At 43.2% G+C, this 21436-nt stretch overlaps 1 protein-coding gene across 1 annotated transcript in view; it reads right to left on the bottom strand.

Moving 5' to 3' along the window:
* Positions 1-21436, bottom strand: part of shank3a (SH3 and multiple ankyrin repeat domains 3a) — an 823427-nt gene that overhangs the window by 151615 nt on the left and 650376 nt on the right. Inside the window, exon 16 of the mRNA XM_080207556.1 lies at positions 2061-2196. Coding sequence (XP_080063682.1) covers positions 2061-2196 — 136 coding nt within the window. The remainder of the gene's footprint in view (positions 1-2060; positions 2197-21436) is intronic.

Genomic DNA, 21436 nt, shown 5'->3' with positions numbered 1-21436 from the left:
ACCCAAACATTGACATTTGGCAGGCTGTTTAACTGCAATGGGTATCACAGCTGAATCTGATTATTTCCTTATCTGATGTTCACACATGCACACTAACAATTGGAATATTTGGTCAGGAGTCATTTTTTTCTCTTCAAGCCCAAGGTGCAAATAACAGTTGAGAACTATCACCATTCTTGTTGACATCATCTAACTCTGCACATACCAGTGCCTGGAACCTTCCTGATCTGTATGGCTAAGCTAGTCACTGAATAAGCAGTTGGGTCACCCTGGGAGTGCATGGGCGTGCAATTACAGATGGTCCTCCCTGCAAGTGAGAGTTTCATAAAACATGCTCAGTGAGAAGCAGTTTGCATGCATTGATTTTAGCCCTTTCACTGTGTCATATGCTCTCAGTTTGAGAAATACCCTCCAGGTTGCAATTGCACTGAATAGCAGACATTCTTACGTCAGTATATTACTTCTGATTTAATCCTTGTCTCTTCACTCTTTTGAAGAATCCTGGCATTTAAATTATTCGCTTGGAAAAGACACAAGGACAATTTAGTTAATCTCAGATGCTTTACTTAACTTGGACTAAAACTGGACATGAGAATCAAGGCAGGGAGCGGGGGCAGTGCAGTCAATCCACTTGCTAACTGATTGAGGAAAGGGAGTTTCAAGTCATTCTTCAACAAATGGAGGATGGGTTTCAAACCATTTAACTAACCGAAAGAGGAGAGAGAAGAAAGGGTAGGAGAAAGGATGGCAAGGATGAAGGGAGCAGGGGAAAGAATGAAGTGAATAAAAGGGGAGAGAGGAGGAGAGGAGGGAAGAAAGGAAAGAAAGAAAGAGAGGGAAGGAAGGGAAGGTGAGCAGGGGAAAAGAGGAGAAACAAGGCAGGTGGGGAGGAGGCTCCAACTTGTTCCCTCACTCATTACGGAGGGAGCTTAAGCTGGCAAAATGGCTGACAGAGAGAGGTTATAGTCAAATGTAACCTCAGCACCCCTTGGCAGGAGAAGATCACCAAGTCTGAGGTCCTGCACTGAGATAATTCCATCAGGATATATCCTTTCCTAAGTCAATAGCATCTATGCTAGCTCAGACACATACGTCAGATGGATTATAACTGTATACCCAAAGACCTTCTGAATGGTGAACTGACCATTGGGACACAACCTGCTGGATATACCTCCACTACAAAGATATCTGCAAGTGAGATATGAATATGGTGAACACTGGCACAGGCAACTAAGAGACAGTTGGTGACTGGCATGACCTTTTGAGGCTGAATGTTTGGAAAGGTATTGGATTAGCTGAAGCAGAAAGGAAAGCTTCGTTAGATGAGGACAGAACCCAGAGAAAACCAGCGAATCCTGCAACTTCTCAGTCTTCAAATCCGACAGTGATTGCCATGCCAGAATGGGGCTTCTGAACCTCACCAGGCAAAGTTTAACAGAGTTGACTATCATGGCACAAACTATCATCTTATGAGATGAAGGCTGCCAAAATATTAACTCCTGATCTATTGAGAGGAGGAGAGCTTTATTTTCTCCCTGACCCTAGGAGATGGAGCTTTTGAGGAGTCCCCCCACTGACTTAAGGGAAAAGTGCTTTGACTTGCTCCCTAACTTGTTAGAGAATGGGGACTGAAGCCCCAACTTTAGCTTCCTGACTTATTGTGGGTAGGCTTTGATTTACACCCAAACTGTATGTAACAAAGGGAGTTCTTCTAGCAAGCTGTGTAGGTGGTTCTCTGATTCCCGGGGGGGGGGGAGTAAGAACAAATTCTACGTTTAAATGGTCCTGGGAGTAGTATTTGAAATTAGGCTCTGAGTAGATTTTTCTGCATATTGCAGTTGATGGGGGTCCTCCATACCTAGTTTGAGTCTCTCTCACCCAACAGAAGTGTAATCCAGAATTCCCCTTGTGATGAATTAGGATGCATACCCAAATGTCACATAATTATCAGTCACTTAAAGATATTCTCTACAACACATATTATCAACAGAACCTCTGCCATTCAGTCAATCAGTGAAAACTACAAAACATTCTCCAATTATAATAAATTATTTCCTGACCTTTTTTCCTCATTCCGTCCTCCAGTTCTGGCTTTCGGCTGACTGTCACCACTTTCATCAGCAAGTTATTCCCTCCCTGCCGGATCATGGAGACTACTTGCTTGTGTCCAACTTTCACCACGTTGATATTATTTACCTGCAAAGGAAGACAAATGTAGTTCAGACTGTGAACCTTTTGCATGCTGGACAACATGTCTAGTAAAATAGCAGTTTGGAATGACAAACCACTAAAAGGTTAGTGAGATACAAAGGAATACAGCTGAAGGGAAACCCCCCAGTACCATACCCACTCGCAGAAGGTGCTGAAACCACAAGTCATATTTGTCAGCACCTCAAAGGAAACAAGCTAAGGTCTCGTGTCCTGTGTAGACTTTATAAGATCCAATATGTTAAGTAAGGCCAATAGTTGAATGATGACAATAACTCTTTCACATGTTGATGGACTTGCCATGTTTCCAGCACTTCCTGTTTTTGCAATAAACGGTGGAGACCTTAGGAAAAAAAGGTTGCACAGGGTAATTTGTTTGCAACTAACATAGGTGAGTTCTCAGATATGGACATAGTGTATTTTTACAATTACCACTTGATAGTAATTGTATAGGTGGTAAGCACCAATCAGCCAATTTGTAGCTCACATGATTTTTATCTCCATTAACTTCCATCAGCTAGAGTGACTTTACCACTCATTTTCTGAGTGGCTGTAAAAGTTCACGCCATCGAAGGAGAACGTGCAACTGAATCATCACAGTTGGAGAAGGGTTCAGAGCATTTGGGGAATATAGTCATCTGACTATAAACTGTACTTTACCAGTGACTTTCTATATCTACATTAGGGAGAGGAAAATCTCTGGCTTTAAGAAAGTTGGATTTGTCAGTCAATAGCTAAGAAGCTTTATAGATCTTAAATTTTCTTTGTTCAGATGTAGCATCTTCGCACAATTAATAAAGTCAGTTTGGTAACTGCAGGTAGACCATGAGTTAAATACAGAACAAAACTTTCTCTGTGCTGTCCCACCAAACACTCTCAGTGCATGAACTGAATTGGTTAGATATAGAACAAAGATTTATCTGTACCGTCCCATCAAATTCTCTCAGGGCAGGTAATACATGGATTAGATACAGAGCAGAGCTTCCTCTACACAGGTTAGATAGAGAATGATACTCACTTTTCACTGTCTCATCAAACTTTTGCAGAGCAGACACACGAGAGGTTAGGCACTAGCAAAGCACCCTCACAACTTTCCCATTCAAAATTTCCAGGATAGGTACAATGCAGGTTAGGTACTGAGTATGCCAAATTTTTGACTCCCTAGTTTTAAGTGAATCTCTGGCTCATAGATCAGCACCTTGTACAGATTGGAAGGGAGCAAGTGGTTAGCAGATCTTTGACCTATTGCTCCTTGATTTGATTGTGGCTCTATCATTAGCCTTTGAGCACATAACAATTTCAGGTGTACAGCAGGGTTTAAGGCTCTGGGCCCCCTTTTATGGCCATAAATATTTCGCTGGAGGCTTGAGGTCATTTTGACACCAAATATAGACCAAAGACAAAAATAGCAGTGAATGGCTACTCAGTGCAAAGACAAACATAATGCTGTTACATGGTAAAGGGAGGCAGCCACATGATCCAAAACATGTTCTAAGTATGTGTGCCACCATTAACAGCCCTCACTTCACACTGTATTGATGTACTTGAATTGTTGATCAACAACTTGAAGAAAGTAGCAAGATAGATGGTTGCAATGAAAAGTGATCACCCCAAATCTCTGGTATCTTATCCACTTCAAGACCTGCACTTGAGTTGGGAAGTCGGGCTGTGTGTGGCAGCTGTAGTGAGAACTTTTTCATTTCTTTCTCATCCGATCATGCCCCACATTTTTTATTTGTGAACCATTATCATGAAATCTGACTATAGCTCCTCCTGTTGAAGAGTTACAGCGTGACACAGAGTCAAGTTTACTCAATGAGACACAAGTGAGCATTGGTCACGTGTCCCTTTACATCACACTGTGACTGTACTGTTTTCAAGATCCACATTAACTGTTACAATGCCAGATACCCTTAACTACACATCTCCAAAGTCTTTACCCTAAATATTTACATTACAATTGTTCTATCCTTTTTGCCTCACCCAAAGTGTCTGACTTCATAAATTCAGACAATATAGAGACTTGACAATTCTTCCAGATCACATTCTGGTAATTTTCATAGGAGTGGTAGGCTTTGTTGATTTAGGCAACTTTGTTGATTCTGTTTGAGCTGTAGTCTGTGTTTCTAGTACTTGATTATCTTCTTCTGATATATTTTTTATACTCCTTGGAGTTGGACTTCTCTTTGTCAACTCCCCTACTGCTCTGTTCAGGGACGACCAACTTGTCCCATTCTTTCCAGGGAGTGTTTAATCTGTTCATTCCTGATATGAACCTGGTTTTCCATGTGGTCTTCTGTGACCATTGTGGGAGTTGAAGGTATCATTTGGATGTCTTTATCACTAAGCTCACCTTGCAGTTTGGCTTTTACAGCAACACAGTGTTCTGTGCCTCATTGAGGTGTGCTCTAGTGAATTAATGGTCACTCCATCATCGATCTTTGCTCCAGCATTGTCTTGCAGCTTTGCTCATTGGCTGGAGGTTGCAGTTACTATGCCATGGTGTTTACAGACAGTGTGACAGCAACCCTTGGAGCCTGGGGTTAGGGCTCTTTATTCTGTTACTGGTCATTTTCCTGTGAACCTTGGCACAGTGGTGTGTATCTGAAGGTTTGCCTTGTCTGACCATTATGATCCCAACTGATATAAATACTAGGACCTCTGTCAGAGCCCAAACTGAAACCTGGCATGGTAGACCTGAATTTTGGACAGAACTCTGCAGACCTATGCCCTGCAGTAAGTTTTCCGAAAGTGGAGGAGGCGCATGATCAGCTGCCGGTGGGACCTTCCAGTCCCATTGAAGTCAATAGCGATTCCTCACCCATGTCGCCATCGGGGGACCCAGTGCTCAACTTAGATGGGATGGGGAAATCCCTCCAGCAGGAAGGAGTGGAGAATTTCCCAATTCAAAAAATTCAAATAGAAGAGCAAAAAGGGGGCATGAAAAAGGACTTGTGAACAGCATTAGAGAGAATTTGAATATATTTTATAAACACATTAAAGGGAAGAGGTTAACCAGGTAAAACGTAATGCCCATTAAGGACAAAGGGGGCAATCTGTGTGCGAAGCCACAGGATATAGAAGGGTGCTAAATGAATCCTCTTCGGTCTTCACTTTGGAAAAGGAATTGTGACGAATTTGCACAGTTTGATATAGGAGATGGGAAGGTATCGGAGGCTCTGATGGCTTAAAAATGCACAAATCCCCTGGCCCGGATGAACTGCATCCCAGGCTGCTGTGGCAGGCGAGGCAAGGAATTGCAGGGGTTCTGACACAAATTTTTAATTCCTCTCTTCCTACAAGGGAAGTGCTACAGGACTGGAGGATGGCTAATGTGGTTCCACTTTTCAAGAAGGGTAGTAGAAATGAACCAGGAAATAATGGACCTCAGTGGTCTCACCTGAGTGGTAGGGAAACGATTGGAGAAAATTCTGAAGGAGAGAATTAATATCCACTTGGAAAGGCATGGGTTAATTAGGAATAGTCAGCATGGCTTTGTCATCCCTAACAAATTTGAGAGAATTTTTTGAAAATGTGATCAAGCGTGTGGATGAAGGAAGTTCAGTTGATGTAGTTTATATGGATTTTAACAAAGTTTTTGACAAGGTCCCACATGGGAGACTGATTGAGAAGGTTAAAATGTGTGGAATTGGGGAAACTTGGCGAGACTGATCAGAAACTGGCTTAGTAATAGATCACAAAGGGTAGTTGTAGAAGGCTATTTGAGGTGATTGGAACCCGGTGTCCAACGGTATACCACAAGGATCAGTTAGGATCCTTACTGTTTTTAATGTACAAAAATGATAAAGTTGAGAATGTAGGGGGAATGTTGCAGTTTGCAGATGCCACCAAGATTATTAGGGTCGTTAACAGGGAAGAAGATGGTTGTAGGTTACAGGAAGATGTAAGTAGGTTGGTTAGGTGGGCAGAGCAGTGGCAGATGGTAATTAATCCTGGTAAGTGTGGGGTAATGCACTTTGGAAGAAGAAACAAGATGACAGAATATTTAATGCATGGCAAGACACCGAGTAGCTCAGTGGAACAGAGGAATCTTGGGGTAATTAGTCACAGATCCGTAAAGGCAGCAAATCACATGAATAGGATAGTTAAGAAAGCATGTGGGACATTTGCTTTTATCAGTTGTGGTATAGAGTATAAGAGGAAGGAGGTCATGTGGCATTGTATAGAGACTTGGTTAGGCTACAGCTGGAGAACTGTGTGTAGTTCTGTTCGCCTCACTATACGATGTAATAGCAGTGGAGGGGGTACAGAGGGGGTTCACCAGAACGTTGCCTGGGATGGAACATTTGAGCTATAAGGAGAGACTGGATAGGCTTGAATTGTTTTCTTTAAGTAGAAAAGGCTAATGGGGGGCATGATTGAAGTTATAAAATCACAATGGGTATGGATAGGGTGAGAAGGGAGCAGTTGTTTCCTTTGTTTGAGGAGTCAATCACGAAGGGTTTAGTCTTAGGGTATTGGCAGGAGATTCAGAAGGGATTTGAGGAAAAAAACCATTGCGCTCAGAGAGCGGTGGGAATCTAGGAATGCACTGCCTGGGAAGATAGAGGAGGCCAGAAACCTTGCAACCTTTAAATATTTGGATGAGCACTTGAAATATCATAACATTCAAGGATATGGGACAAGTGCAAGAAAATGGGATCAGCGGTAGTGGTAGTTATTGTCAATGGGCCAAAGGGCCTTTGCGGCGCTATGTATTATGGACGGAATTTTGCAAAAGAGCTACTGCGCATGCGCAGATCTCTGAATCTGTACATGCTCAATAGCAACTTGAGAGGTCTGACAGACAGATGAGAGGAGTCAGGCCCATCCTATGGCAGGCAGCCTCAACCAACTCCACCCCCCCACCATCACAGGGGCCTGTGGCCGATTGCGAGTCCCACAACACATGGGAATCTAGCCCACATCGTCCCACCTACCATCCGATCTCAACTGCAGAACGGAGTAGGCCCCCCCTCTTCCCCCTAGATCTGATCCCGTTGCAGCAACCTCCCCTTCGCCACCACCACCTGCCCCCACCGCCACCCCCCCCCCCCCCCCCCCCCCACACACACACTCAATTAGGCCACCTCTTCACACACTGCCACCGCGCTTCATAGGCCCCACACTCATTTGCCCTGACCCCATAGGCCCACCCCCATATACCATGCCTCATAGGCTCCGCCTCCCAAGCAATGCCTATTGGGTGGTACCAAGGTACCCACCGGGCATTGCCCAGATGCCAGGCTGGGCAAGCTGCCTGGGTGGGAAGAAGGTGTTTTCCTCGCCGGAGAGAATCTCTCCTGGCAAAGCCACAAAGGCAAGCGGGCTCAGGTGCTCACTAAAGTGCCGGGCTCACTAAACACATTTAAGTATTTTAAATAAATTATTCAGCCTCTTGCCAATTTCCAGTGAGAGGCTGACATCGCTGAAATCCAGCTCTCATAAAATCGCGTGAGCTGAGAAATTGTGTGTGATCCTGATTCATTGTCTCGCGTGCAATTTACTGGCTCTGTCTGCCCATCAATCGCTGGGGTGAGCCAGTAAAATTCTGTCCTATGACTTTGTCTTTTTTTAGAAACTGTGCAGATTGGTTACTGGGCACATTTGTAAGAAAGCTACTTGTGTACTTTTAACACAAAGAATAAAATATTAAACATTTTTGAATGTTTAGGATAAAAGATGGGCAAAGTTTCAATATAAATGCCAAAAATGCTTTAAAATCACATTTTTCTATTTATCCCAGCAATTTCCTTAACAGAAACAAAACTCCAGTGAAGATTTACCACTATATTAACAACAAGGCTTGAGTGGCTCAGTTCAAACATTCTTCTGATAGACCTCTGAGCACTCACTAGATGTTTTTCTTTATAGTATCATAGAAATCCTACAGTGCAAAAGGAGACCATCGAGCCTGCACCAATACCAATTTCACCTGGATGATATTCCCCGTAACCCCAAGCATTACCTTGTTAATTTCCCCTGACACTAAGGGGCAATTTACCATGGCCAATCAACATAACCCGCACACCTTTGGATTGTGGGAGGAAACCGGAGGACTCGGGAGAAACCCATGCAGACATAGGGAGAATATGCAAACTCCACACAGACAGTCACCCAAGGCCAGAATTGAACCTGGGTCCCTGGATCCATGAGGCAGCTACTGTGCCACCCAAACAGTACTTCAAACTGGATCTCTCTCTGAGACACCCAAGAACTGTAATCTAAATGCATTGGGTGGGATTTTCCAGCCTTACTTGCACTGAAACCGTAAAATCCCATCCCAGACCAAGAGATCTTCCTATTGTCGACCCCTTGCCCACGCCGATTCCTGTGGCAGGCAGGCAGTAAAATTCCAGCCATTATTTCTTCAACTCCAGGGCAAACACGAGTTCCCAACTCAGTTCCCCCGCAGTCCTGCAGAATTTCTTTCTAGAAATATTAGACCTTCTGTTTGCGCTCCCAGATACATGAACATTAACTGAACTCTTCTGTATTTCCCAGTGTCTCTGTGCATCTCTAGATGCCTGTCACCATGCAACAGAACAGTTTATTCCACTTTGCCTTTTTTTTACCTTCAGTTGACTACTAACCGCTTTGCAACCCATCTCTTCACCTTATTAAAATACATGTGTGAAAACAGGGCCCCAGGCTTCTTGGCACCACTCACAAAAACCATCTAAATGAAATAAAACCCAAGGGTGGAATTTTATCATTTTTTAACTAGGTGTCAACTCAGGTGAGCAAAGTGGTGTGCTGCCCATTGGCTCTATTTCTGGCTTTTCTTGCCACATATTTTGACACTTAAAATATATTGAGGAGCAGGTCCCACAATACCCTTCAAGAACCTCGGCTTTTAAGAGATCAGAGCACATTTCTGATCTAAAAAAAATTAAAAAGGATAACCAATGAGCCAAGGAAAAGCTCCTCATGGATACAGAGAGCATCCCCCACCTACACTGGGAAACCCCATCCATGTGAAATGGGGAACCCGCCACCCATGGCTCTTCCCAAAGAAGTCCCTGGTTATCAAGGACAGTGCCAGGGACCATGCTGGGGGCAATCCCAGAAAGTGTCCCTCTCCCCCTCCCACAGGGGGCTATACTTATCTGCACACTCCTGGCGGGTTCTCTTCTCCAGGTCCCTGCTTGTTGTAAACCCCGCCACCACAGCAGGATTGTCTAACGTGGGGATAATGGAGTGGACAAGCCCACTAATTAGATGTTAATGTAGGGTAACTCCATGGCAGGAACTCTATATTGTCACTGGTGGGGAATGGGACAATTGGAGTGAGAAATCCCATTGGTGTAAATACCACTCGGGGATGTCCTTTGGACTTTCCATTCCCATCGCCTTTCTTGCCCACTTAAAACGGGTGTGGAGGATCCCAGTCCAAGTTTCATCTTTCTTAACACAAAAATACAAATGTTAGTTAAATTTAAAGCAATACATTGTTCCTAACACTGATCAAAGAGCAGCCTCTGCCACCTGCAAAGAAATTGGGCAAATTGAACTGTAAGGACAATTCAGAGCTGAGGTACTGGTGGGGCTCTTGGGAACCTGAATTTTTTATAGTTGACAACAAAAGTGATCTTGATGTCTTCTGTTGTTTTAAGAAGGTTAAGGGAAACACAGGCATCTCTGCTCAAGATAGAAACGATTAGTTTTGGATGACATGCACGACTTGCAAAATCTGCTTGTCGCCATACATTAATGGTTCCAGGGTCATGCTTATGACTGGAAGTTGGATTCCTCCAGGCTAATAGAGTGGTGTGTCTGTCTTTTGTAGCCAGAGGTCTCCCAGCCATGGTTCCTTATCTGAGGGGATTGTGACACCACAATGTCATTGTGTCCAACTTGAAGCTGGTGAGGTGACTGTTTACAGAGGTGTCCACATTCCAAAAAATGAATTCAGGACCAGTGATCTCAGCCAAGAGCATACGTTGAGTCTCTTCCTGGCATGGTACCTCAATCTTGGGATTATTTTGGGATTGCCAAATGTCTGCAATCTCTGCTTTGCATAGCTTTCTGAAGTGTCTCAGGTGGCTACATTGCACTGAGATTGCTGGACATTACTCTCAGTTGCGAAGTCATTTGGCTCCACAGCACTAATACAGTTACTATTAGAAACAATGTATAACTAAGTTTAATTTATATTTGTATTTTCGTGTTATGAAAAGTGGAACACAGTTCTAGTTTCATTTAGAGTTTTTTGTGAGCTTGGTGCCTGAAAAGCTGGAGGTTCTGTTTGTATTGCATGCATTTTAAATGAGGGTTTACAACCCTTTAAGTGAAGAGATGGATTACAAAAGAATCAGTAGTTTAGTGAATTTAGAGAAAAGTAGAAGAAACTGTGTTCATGACTAGTGACAGAGGTCCAGGAACACACAGAGACACAGGTAAAGATAGAAAGGCAATTCAGTCAGTGTGTATATGCTAAAGAATGGAGGCAGAAATCCCAAGCTTTCTGGTAAGAAATCCTGCAAGGCTGCTGGGGAACTGAGTTTAGAGGACTCAGGCATTTGTTCTGAATTGAAGTAATAATGAGCTTAGATCATGGGTTTTGGGTATTTCGGGGAGAGATACCAGCTGGGGAAAAAGCATCTAACGAATGCTCAGAAATCCACTGGAAGAAAACAATTTGCAACTGAGCCAGCCCAAGCAAGAGGCCTTGGTGTTGAGATAGTGATAAATCTTTACAAGGGTTTTCTGTTTGTACGGGTATTGCTGGGATAAAAGGAATACTGTGTTATTGACTGTAAGATACAGGAGCAGAATTAGGCTACTCCACCCATCGAGTCTGCTCCACAATTCAATCATAGCTGATATGATTCTCATCCCCGTTCTCCTGTCTATTCCCTGTAACCCTTGATCCTATTGTTGATAAAGAACCTATTTATTTCTGATGTGGAGATGCCATCTTTGGATTGGGGTGGGCACAGTAAGATGAAGATGAATTTCTCACCAAGGCCATTCCCACAACCCACTACTTGCCTTCAAACAACTGCGCAACCTCAAACAGACCACTGTTGCAGCAAACTACCCGGCCTACAGGAGAACAGTCACCATGACACTACACAACCTTGTCATGGCAACCTCTGCAAGACGTGCCAGATCATTGATGTGGATACCACCACCCACCAGGCATATAGTACATACTCATGTGACTCAGCCACTATTGTCTACCTCATATGCTGTAAGAAAGGATGTCTTGAGGCGTGGTACATTGGCGAGACCACGCAGATACTATGACAATAGATGAACAGACACTGCGTGACAATCGCTAGGCAGGAGTGTTCCCTTCCTATCGGGGAACACTGTAGCAGTCAAGGGCATTCAACCCTTTATCTTCATGTAAGCGTCTCCAAGGTGGCCTTCAAGACACACAATGCAGAATTACTGTGCAGAAACTGATAGGCAAATTCCGCATGCATGAGGACAGCCTCAACTGGGATCTTGGGTTCATGTCACAGTACATATAACCACCATTTGGCCTAGGCTTGCAAAATTCTACTAACCGTCTGGTTTGAGACAATTCACACCTTTTTAACCTGTGATTATCCTTCTCTCCACTGACACTGTCTGTACCCGTAAAGACTTGATTACCTGTAAAGAGTCACGTTCCAACCATTATCTTGCAATTGTGTCTATATATGCTGTGTTTGTGAACCTACCTCTCCACTCACCTGATGAAGAAGGAGCGCTCCAAAAGCTCGGGATTCCAAATAAATCTGTTGACTATAACTGGTGTTGTGAGGCTTCTTACTATCTATCTCTGTCTTAAAGATACAGACTCAATGACCTGGCCTCCACAGCCCTCTGTGACAATGAGTTCCACAGATTCACCACTTGCTGGCTGAAGAAATTCCTCTTCATCTCTGTTTGAAAGGAGTGTCCTTTCACTTGGAGGTTGTGCCCTTGAGTTCTAGTTTCCCCCACTAGTGGAAATATCTTCTCCATGTCCACTCTATCTAGGCCTCTTAGTATTCTGTAAATTTCAATTAGATCCTCTCTCATCCTTCTGAATTCCATCGAGTATAAGCCCAGACTCCTCAACCGCTCCGCATATGCCAAACCCTTCATTCCTGGGATTGTTCTTATGAACCTCCTTTGGACCATCTCCAAAGCCAGTACATCCTTCCTTTGGTATGGGGCCCAAAACTTCTCACAATATTCCAAATGAGGTCTGACAAAAGCGTTATACAGCCTCAGCAGTACATCCCTGCTCTTGTATTCAAGCCCTCTAGAAATAACTGCTGATATTGAATTTGTCTTCCTAACTGCCAACTGACCTACATGTTAACCTTAAGAGAGTCCTGAACCAGGACCATCAAGTCCCTTGGTGGTTCAGATTTCTCAAGTCTTTCACCATTTAAAAAATAGTCTACGCCTCTATTCTTCCTACCAAAGTGCATAACCTCATACTTTCCCACACTGTATTCCATCTACTACTTCTTTGTCCACTCTCCTAACTGGTCTAAGTCATTCTGCAGCCTCCCCATTTCCTCAACACGACTGTCTCTCTATATGTCTTGGTATCATCCACAAATTTAGCAATCATGCCCTCAGTTCGATCTTCCAGATCATTAATGTATATAATGAAAAGTTGTGGTCACAACACTGACTCCTGTGGAACACCACTAATCACTGGTTGCCATCCTGAAAAGGACCCCCTTATCCCTACTCTCGGCCTTCTGTCTGTCAGCCAATCTTCTATCATGCCAATACCTTGCCTCGAGCATCATTGGCTCTTAGCTTATTTAGCAGTCTCCTGTAAGGCACCTTGTTAAAGGCTTTCTGGAAATCCAAACAAATCATGTCCACTAGCTCTCTCTAACTTCTTTGTTACCTCCTGAAAGAATTCTAACAGGTTTGTCAGACATGACCTCCCTTTAACGGAGCCGTGCTGACTCAGCCCTATTTTAGCATGCATTTGCAAGTACTCCACAATTTCATCCTTAATAATGGACTCCAAGATCTGACCCACGACTGAGATCAGGCTAACTGGCCTATAATTTCCCATAAATGCACATTACTGTGGATGCTGAGATCTGAAACCAAAAGAGAAAATGCTGGAAAATCTCAGCAGGTCTGGCAGCATCTGTAAGATGACAAAAGAGCTGCCATTTCGAGTCCAGATGATTTTGATCTGATTTATTATTGTCGCACAGTGAAAAGTATTGTTTCATGCATGCTGTATAGTCAAAGCATACCGTTCATAGAGAAGGAAACAAGAGAGTGCAGAATGTAGTGTTACAGTCATAGCTAGGGTGTAGAGAAAGATCAGCTTAATGCAAGGTAAGTCCATTCAAAAATCTGATAGCAGCAGTGAAGAAACTGTTCTTGAATCGGCTGGTACATGACCTCAGGCTTTTGTATCTTTTCCCCGAAGGAAGTCGGCGGAAGACTAAATGTCGGGGTCTGTGGGGTCCTTAATTATGCTGGCTGCTTTTGCTGAGGCAGTAGAAAGTGTAGACAGAGTCAATGGATGGGAGGCTGGTTTGCATGAATGGATTGGGCTATGTTCACGACCTTTTGTAGTTCCTTGTGATCTTGGGCAGAGCAGGAGCCATACCAAGCTGTGATACAACCAGAAAGAATGCTTTCTATGGTTCATCTGTAAAAGTTGATGAGAGTTGTCGCTGACATGCCAAATTTCTGATATGCCTTCTGAGAAAGTCGAGGTGTTGGTGAGTTTTCTTAACTTTTGTGTCGGCATGGGGGGAACCAGGACAGTTTGGTGGTGATCTGGACACTTAAAAACTTGAAGGTCTTGACCCTTTCTACTTTGTCCCCATTGATGTAGATGGGGGCAAGTTCTCCTTTACACTTCCTGAAGTCAATGACAATCTCCTTTATTTTGTTGACATTGAGGGAGAGATTATTGTTGCTGCGCCGGTCAAAGAGTCATCTGGACTTGAAACATCAGCTCTTTTGTCTCCTTATAGACGCTGTCAGAACTGCTGAGATTTTCCAGCATTTTCTCTTTTGGTGTATAATTTCCCTTCTTCTGCCTCCCTCCCTTCTTAAACAGGGATGTTACATTAGTCTTTTCCCAGTCCTCTGGGACCTTTCCTGACTCCAGTGATCCCTGAAAGATCACCACCAGTGCCTCCACAATCTCCTCAGCTATCGCCTTTAGAACCCTGTAGTGTAGTCCATCCAGTCTGGGTGATTTATACATCTTCAGACCTTTCAGCTTCCCAATACCTTCTCCTTAATAATGGCCAATACATTTACCTCAGGCCCCTGACTCTTGAAGTTCTGGAATGCTACTAGTGTCTTCTGTGAAGCCTGATACAAAGAACCCGTTCAGCCCACCTGCCTATTGAAATCCCCCATGATTACTGTAATATTGCCTTTCTTACATGCCTTTTCTATCTCCTGATTTATTTTCTGCCTGACATCCTGACTACTGCTAGGGGCCTGTACATGACTCCCATCAGGGTCTCTTTCCCTTTGCGATTCCTTAATTCTACCCACAGATATTCTATGCTGTCCAAACCTATATTATTCCTTGCTAATTATTTAATTTTGTTTCTAACCAACAAGACGACCCCACCTCCTCTACCCAACTGCCTATCCTTTCGATAGGGCACATATCCGTGGATATTCAGATGCCACCTCTCATCCTCTTGCAGTCACGTCTCTGTGATGCCCACAACATTGTACCCTCCAATTACAATGCGTACTTCCAGCTTATTTACCTTGTTCCATATATTGCGTGCATTTAGGTACAGCACTGTCAGTGCTATGTTGACTGCCCCACTTCCTATAGTTATCCATTTATCTGCTGTGCCTGAAGTTTTGATTTGACTTGATTTATTATTGTCACATGTATTAATATACAATATAAAGTATTGTTTCTTGTGTGCTAGACAGGCAAAACATACCATTCATAGAGAAGGAAACAAGAGACTGCAGAATGTAGTATTACAGTCATAGTTAGGGTGTAGAGAAAGATCAACTTAATGCAAGGTAAGTCCATTCAAAAGTCTGACAGCAGCAGTGAAGAAGCTACTCTTGAGTTGGTTGGTACGTGACCTCAGACATTTGTAATTTTTTCCCAAAGGAAAGAGGCGAAAGAGAGAATGTCTGGGGTCCTTTTATTCCTGCCAATTTCCATACTCTCTACTCTATGACTAGTTCTGGAAACTTTACTAACTTCTACTAAGCTCTGTCCCCCATTAACTATCATTTTCTGATGTTTGTGTCAAACACCAAAACCTTTACCTCTTTCTGTCCAGCTCGATATAGTTCATTTTTCTTACTTAGTAAACATTTTATTTGCTCTGTTAAAAGTACCCTGGCAGACTCTTGAGAATATGTTCCATAATAGACCTCCATGATCTCAGGGGAAAAACAAAGTTAGGATCTATAAGCCAAGTTTCACTTAGGATCTGACTTGTCCAGTATTAACATCAGCTGGGATCGTAACAGTCACCTTCCCCCTTGTGTTTAGCTGAGGTATTGCCTGCTCATCCTGGAATCTCCCCCTTTGCTGTTTAATTAGCTGGGTAGATGGGGTTGCTCTGTACTATAGCTTGTTTACACGATGTAAAGTGGATTGGTATTGTTTGGGCATTTCAGACTGTTCAACTATTTGGATGGTCTTTTCTAGAGTCAGCTCTTCCTTGGGCTTGAGCTGCAAGTCTGCCGCTCCAACAACAATTCCGTCTCTCATGTCACTGTAGTTACAGCCTGCTAATCTGCACAATTCTTTCAAATATTTAAGATCCACCTTGACAGGGTGGATGTGTAGAGGATGTTTCTTCCTTTGGGGGATTTAGAACTAGAAGCCACTGTTTAAAAATAAAGTGTTGCCCACTTAAGACAGATTTAAGGGAAAAGTAGATAGATTCTTCATAATCAAAGGTGTGAAAGATTATTGAGGATAGAGAGAAATGTGAAGGTTAAAATTGTACTGGCCTTGATCTTATTGAATGGCAGAGCAGGATTGAGGGGCTGAGTGGCCTTCTGCTCCTAATTCGTATTTTTGTATGTTTATAAAAGAATCAATGTTTATTGAATTTCAATCTCAAATTTTGTTGCTTTTGAGATTCAAATATGTATCAAATGATTTTAGAACTACATCAGATTTACCTGAGCAGATTTACCTGAGCATTTGTTTATTCCATGCCTCGTAATAAGTATCATGTCCTAACGTACTTACTGAATAAAATAATGTATTCACTTATTCAGTTTGCGTCTTTTTCCACATTCGTGAAGTTATCATGTATCTGAAGAATCCCTTTCCCCAAAAGTCCCTAATTTCGTGTATAATCTCATTTGTGTATCACTCCAAATTGATCTGGTATTGTGGATTGGTTTTTATCTGTCCATGGTTGCTTTAAAATTCAGATGAGAACAGCTTTAAATGCTAAGCAGATTTTAAAGATGGCACCATAGTAGCTGATTTTCCAAAGATCTCTCTGTTCTGGTCACGCTTTGATGGATTTCTGTGACAATGGTCCCAATACTTTTGTGGTTTACCTTTTTGCAGCTATTTGTTAAATCAATGATTTGGGGCTTTCCCTGTGACATGAAGATTTTTCAGTGTTTTACAGTGGATTCCCAGCTTTGGCTGAGGTTTTATTCCTTCCAATTCAGTTATTTTCCTTATAATGAGCTCAGCTGCCACATGGTAAGGTGCTGATTTTGAACCTGAGTTGGCTGTGATGCTTTCATAAACAGACATTTCTTTTCACATCGCTGAAACCTTTTTAGCAGATCCTGTAATTCTGCATTCACAATGAACCACGACGAGATCTTGGAGTTCTCAACTGCAAAGTGGATTTTTACCTTCTGCATCTCTGCTTCCAATTCTACAATGGAACTTCTTTCAGATAATCTCCATCTTTGCTTTCCCTTCAGGTGCTTTTGATCAGGACAGAATGCTATTCCTTTAGTTTTTCAATGTTCGAATATCTGCTCCAGCTTCTCGGAAGTTCTTCGTTTTTTCTTCAGTTGCCATCATGTTTTACGTTTATGTTCACTAGGTCTCATGAAGAGATTGAGTCTTGAATGGCTGAACATCAAGGGGCGATCTTATCAAAACAATTTGAGCGTGAGAACAGAAGAGTTTCAGATCCATTTTTCCAGCAAAGCCACAAATGAAATCTTAAGGCAGTTTGTGCATCTCCGATTCCCGTGATTAGGGGGAGCGGATGGGGCTAAAGCTCACTGGAAAGCCAGCTGCTCACACTAAAGTGTGCATGTGCTGATCTCTCTGTTCTGTGTCAGCCTCGCCGGCTGACAGCTTCCACTCCCTGGATATCAACCCCACCCTCAGATGATTGCCCTCCCCTACCGGCCTGGTCAATCATGCCGCAAGCCCAGTCGAATGCCACACCCACAACTGATTGCCAGTTGCAGAGTGTGCAGCTACCTCCCTAGCTGATCACCACAGAGTCACAGAAGTTTACGGCATAGAAACAGGCCCTTCAGCCCAACTTGTCCATGCCAACCTTCTTTTTAAACCTCTAAGCTAGTCCCAATTGCCCACATTTGGCCCATAACCCTCTATATAACTATCTTACCCATGAAACTGTCTAAATGCTTTTTAAAAGTCAAAATTGTACCTGCCTCTGGCAGGTTGTTCCAGACACTCACCATCCTCTGAAAAAATTGTCCCTCTGGATACTTCTGTATCTCTCCCCTTAAACCTATGCCCTCTAGTTTTAGATGCCCCTACCTTTGGGAGAAGATATTGATTATTTAGCTGATCTATGCCCCTCATTATTTTATAGACCTCTATAAGATCACCCCACACTTTTTAAGCTCCAGAGAAAAAAGTTCCAGTCTATCCAGCCTCTCCTTATAACTCAAACCATCAAGTTCCGGTCGCATCCTAATAAATCTTTTCTGCACTCTTTCTTGTTTGATAATATCCTTCCTGTGATTGGTGACCAGAATTGTATACAGTATTCCAAGTGCGGCCTTATCAATGTCATATACAACTTCAACAAGACATCCCAACTCCTGTATTCAGTGTTCTGACTGATGAACCAAGCATGCTGAATGCCTTCTTCACCACTCTGTTCACCTGTGACTCCACTTTCAAGGAGCTGTGAACCTGTACCCCTTGATCTCTTTCTTCTGTAACTCTCCCCAGTGCCCCACCATTAACTGAGTAAGTCCTGCCCTGGTTCAATCTACCAAAATGCATCACCTCACATTTATCAAATTAAACACCATCTGCCATTCGTCAGCCCACTGGCCCAATTGATCAAGGTCCCATTGCAATCCGAGATAACCTTCTTCGCTGTGCACCACGCCACCAATCTTGGTGTCACCTGCAAATTTACTAACCATGCCTCCTATATTCTCATCCAAATCATTAATATAAATGACAAATAACAGTGGACTCAGTACTGATCCCTGAGGCACACTGCTGGTCACAGGCCTCCAGTTTGAAAAACAAACCTCTACAACCACCCTCTGGCTTTGTCATCAAGCCAATTTTGTATCCATTTAGCTACCTCACCCTAAATCCCATGAGATTTAACCTTAAGCAACAACCGACTATATAGTACCTTGTCATAGCCTTGCTAAAGTGCATGTAGACAAACAAAATCAACTGCACTGCCCTTATCTACCTTCTTGGTTACCCCTTCAAAAAACTTAAGCAAATGTGTGAGACATGATTTTCCACTCACAAAGCCACGCTGACTGTCCCTAATCAGTCCTTGTGTCTCTAAATACCTATAAATCCTATTTTCAAATTACCTTCCAACAATTTACGCACCACAGTGAGACTCACTGGCCTGTAGTTCCCAGGCTTTTCCCTGCAGCCCTTTTAAAACAAAGGCACAACACTCGTCACCCTCCAATCTTCAGACACCTCATCCGTGATTATCGATGATCCAAATATCTCTGCTAGGAGACCCGCAATTTCCTCCCTAATCTCCCACAATGTCCTGGGATACACTTCATCAATCCTGGGATTTATCTACCTTGATATGCTTTAAGACTTCCAGCACCTCTTTCTCTGTAATATGTACACTCCTCAAGACATCACTATTTATTTCCCCAAGTTCCCTACCATCCATGCTTTTCTCAACAGTAAATACTGATGAGAAGTATTCATTTAGGATCTCACTCATCTCCTGTGGATCCTCACATGGTTGATGTTGTTGACCCTTAAGAGGGCCTACTCTCTCACTAGCTACTCTTTTGGCTTTTATGTATTTATAGAAGGTCTTTGGATTCTCCTTTGCCTTATCTGCCAAAACAATCTCCTGATTTTGCCCTCCAGTTGCAGAATGCACAGCTAGCCCCCAAGCTGATCAACAGTTGCAGAGTGCACAGCCTCCCCCCACCTTCTGTAGGCCCCCAACTCCATCATAGTCCTGCTCTTCCCCTTAGACCCCTCAATATCATGGCCCTGCCCCTTCACAGTGCCCTGTGGGCAGTGCCAGGGTGCCAGGCTGGCAGTGCTAGGGTCCCAGGGGTCCCCCTGCCCCAACCACCCAGGGGGCCTCAATGGTCTCTGGTGAGGTCACCACATCAAGTATTGATGGGGACCGTACATGATCTTCACTGGTGACGACCTTCACCAGCGAGATTGTTCAGGCAAGTGAGCCCAGACAATTGCATCCTGGGATCACTAATAATTTTAAATCAGCAGTTAAACTGATCTGAATATTATAATCAGCCTCACGTTCTTCCTAGACTTGAGGCTGATACACTGGTAATCCAGGACTGGTAAGGTTGTGAGAGGTGTGAAACATGGGCACAATCCCTCTCGCACAATCTTATCGTTTTGCCCTGCCTATCGACTGGCATGACAAGCCAGTAAGATCGCCCCCTAAGTGCTTATTGATAACATGTAACTATGTATATATATGCAGGGTAGAACCCAAGCCAAGAGGTAACTCCTTGCTTGCTTCCACCCAGATTTCCATTCAATCCACAAATGACCATGGTCTCAGGTCATGTGTCTCTTTATATCATACGAGGGGCAGTGTTGTTTCACAGTCCCACCTTAACCTTTGCTATGCTAGATACTGTTATATTATGCATATTAGTTTGTGACAAGTGGCAAATCCGTTATTATTGCAATTGAGTTGGTTTTACTACCAAAGTTTTTGAGAATGTAGAATGAAACTACAGGATTGAATCAGTCAACCCAGCCTGTTAACATACTGAAAGAATACAGGCACCAGCGCTCTGCGCTTTATTCAATGCTCATTCTAATTGACTCCTGCAATCATTTCAAATGAATGGCACTCAGCCAATCATTCAGCAGTAATTAAAGTGAGTTAGAATCAGCTAAAGTACTCCCAGATCCTGCTGCTCTTTTTCTAGATCTGCGTCCAAAAAGACTAATAGAAATTGTAAGAACAAAGTGTGATGTATAAGAATATCTTAATCTGAGCTGGAAATCTGCACCAGGCCTTAAGAGGTATCTTACACTACACTACAATGGACTTGATATGGCTGCAATTTTTATACAATTTCCCCCTCCTCTCTTGAAAGCTCTTAATTTTTGATGGCATTGCCACTTTTTAATGGCATCTCTACAGTGCTGACTTCAGCCAGTACCTCATCTAATGAGCAGTTACCATTTTAAACATACAAGCAAAATACTGCAGATGTTGGAGATCTGAAACAAAAACAGAAAGTGCTAGATGAACTCAGCTGGTCTGGCAGCATCTGTAGAGAAAGAAACAGAGGTAAAATTTTGAGTCCAACGTGACTCGCCATTGGAACTGGAACCATTTTTAACGTTTGATCTGAGGGTTTTTTGACCTAGCAATGATGAAGGAATGTTGATGTAGTTTGACATCTAGATGGTGTACAACTTGAAGGGAAACCTGCAGGTTTAAGGGCGGCACGGTGGCATAGTAGTTAGCACTGCTGCTTCACAGTGCCAGTGATCTGGGTTCAATTCCAGCCTCATGTCACTGTCCGTGTGGAGTTTGCACATTCTCCCCATGTCTGTGTGGGTTTCCTTCAGGTGTTCCAGTTTCCTCCCACAGTCCAAAGATGTGTGGCTTATGTTGATTGACTATGCTAAATTGACCCTAGTGTCAGGGGTATTAGCAGGAGATAAATACGTGGAGTACTGGGAATAGGGCCTGGGTGGAATTGTGGTCAGTGCAGACTCAATGGACCAAATAACCTCTTTCTGCACTGTAAGGATGCTATGATTCTAGTGTGTGCCCATGTATCAGCTGTCTGTCCTTCAAGGTCAGTGTCATCCATTTGGATTTCAATGCTCATC

This window comes from Carcharhinus amblyrhynchos, chromosome 19 (assembly GCF_965287045.1).
Source record: "Carcharhinus amblyrhynchos chromosome 19, sCarAmb.v2.hapA, whole genome shotgun sequence".
Lineage (NCBI taxonomy): Eukaryota > Metazoa > Chordata > Chondrichthyes > Carcharhiniformes > Carcharhinidae > Carcharhinus > Carcharhinus amblyrhynchos.
This window is presented reverse-complemented; position numbering and strand designations above follow the sequence as displayed.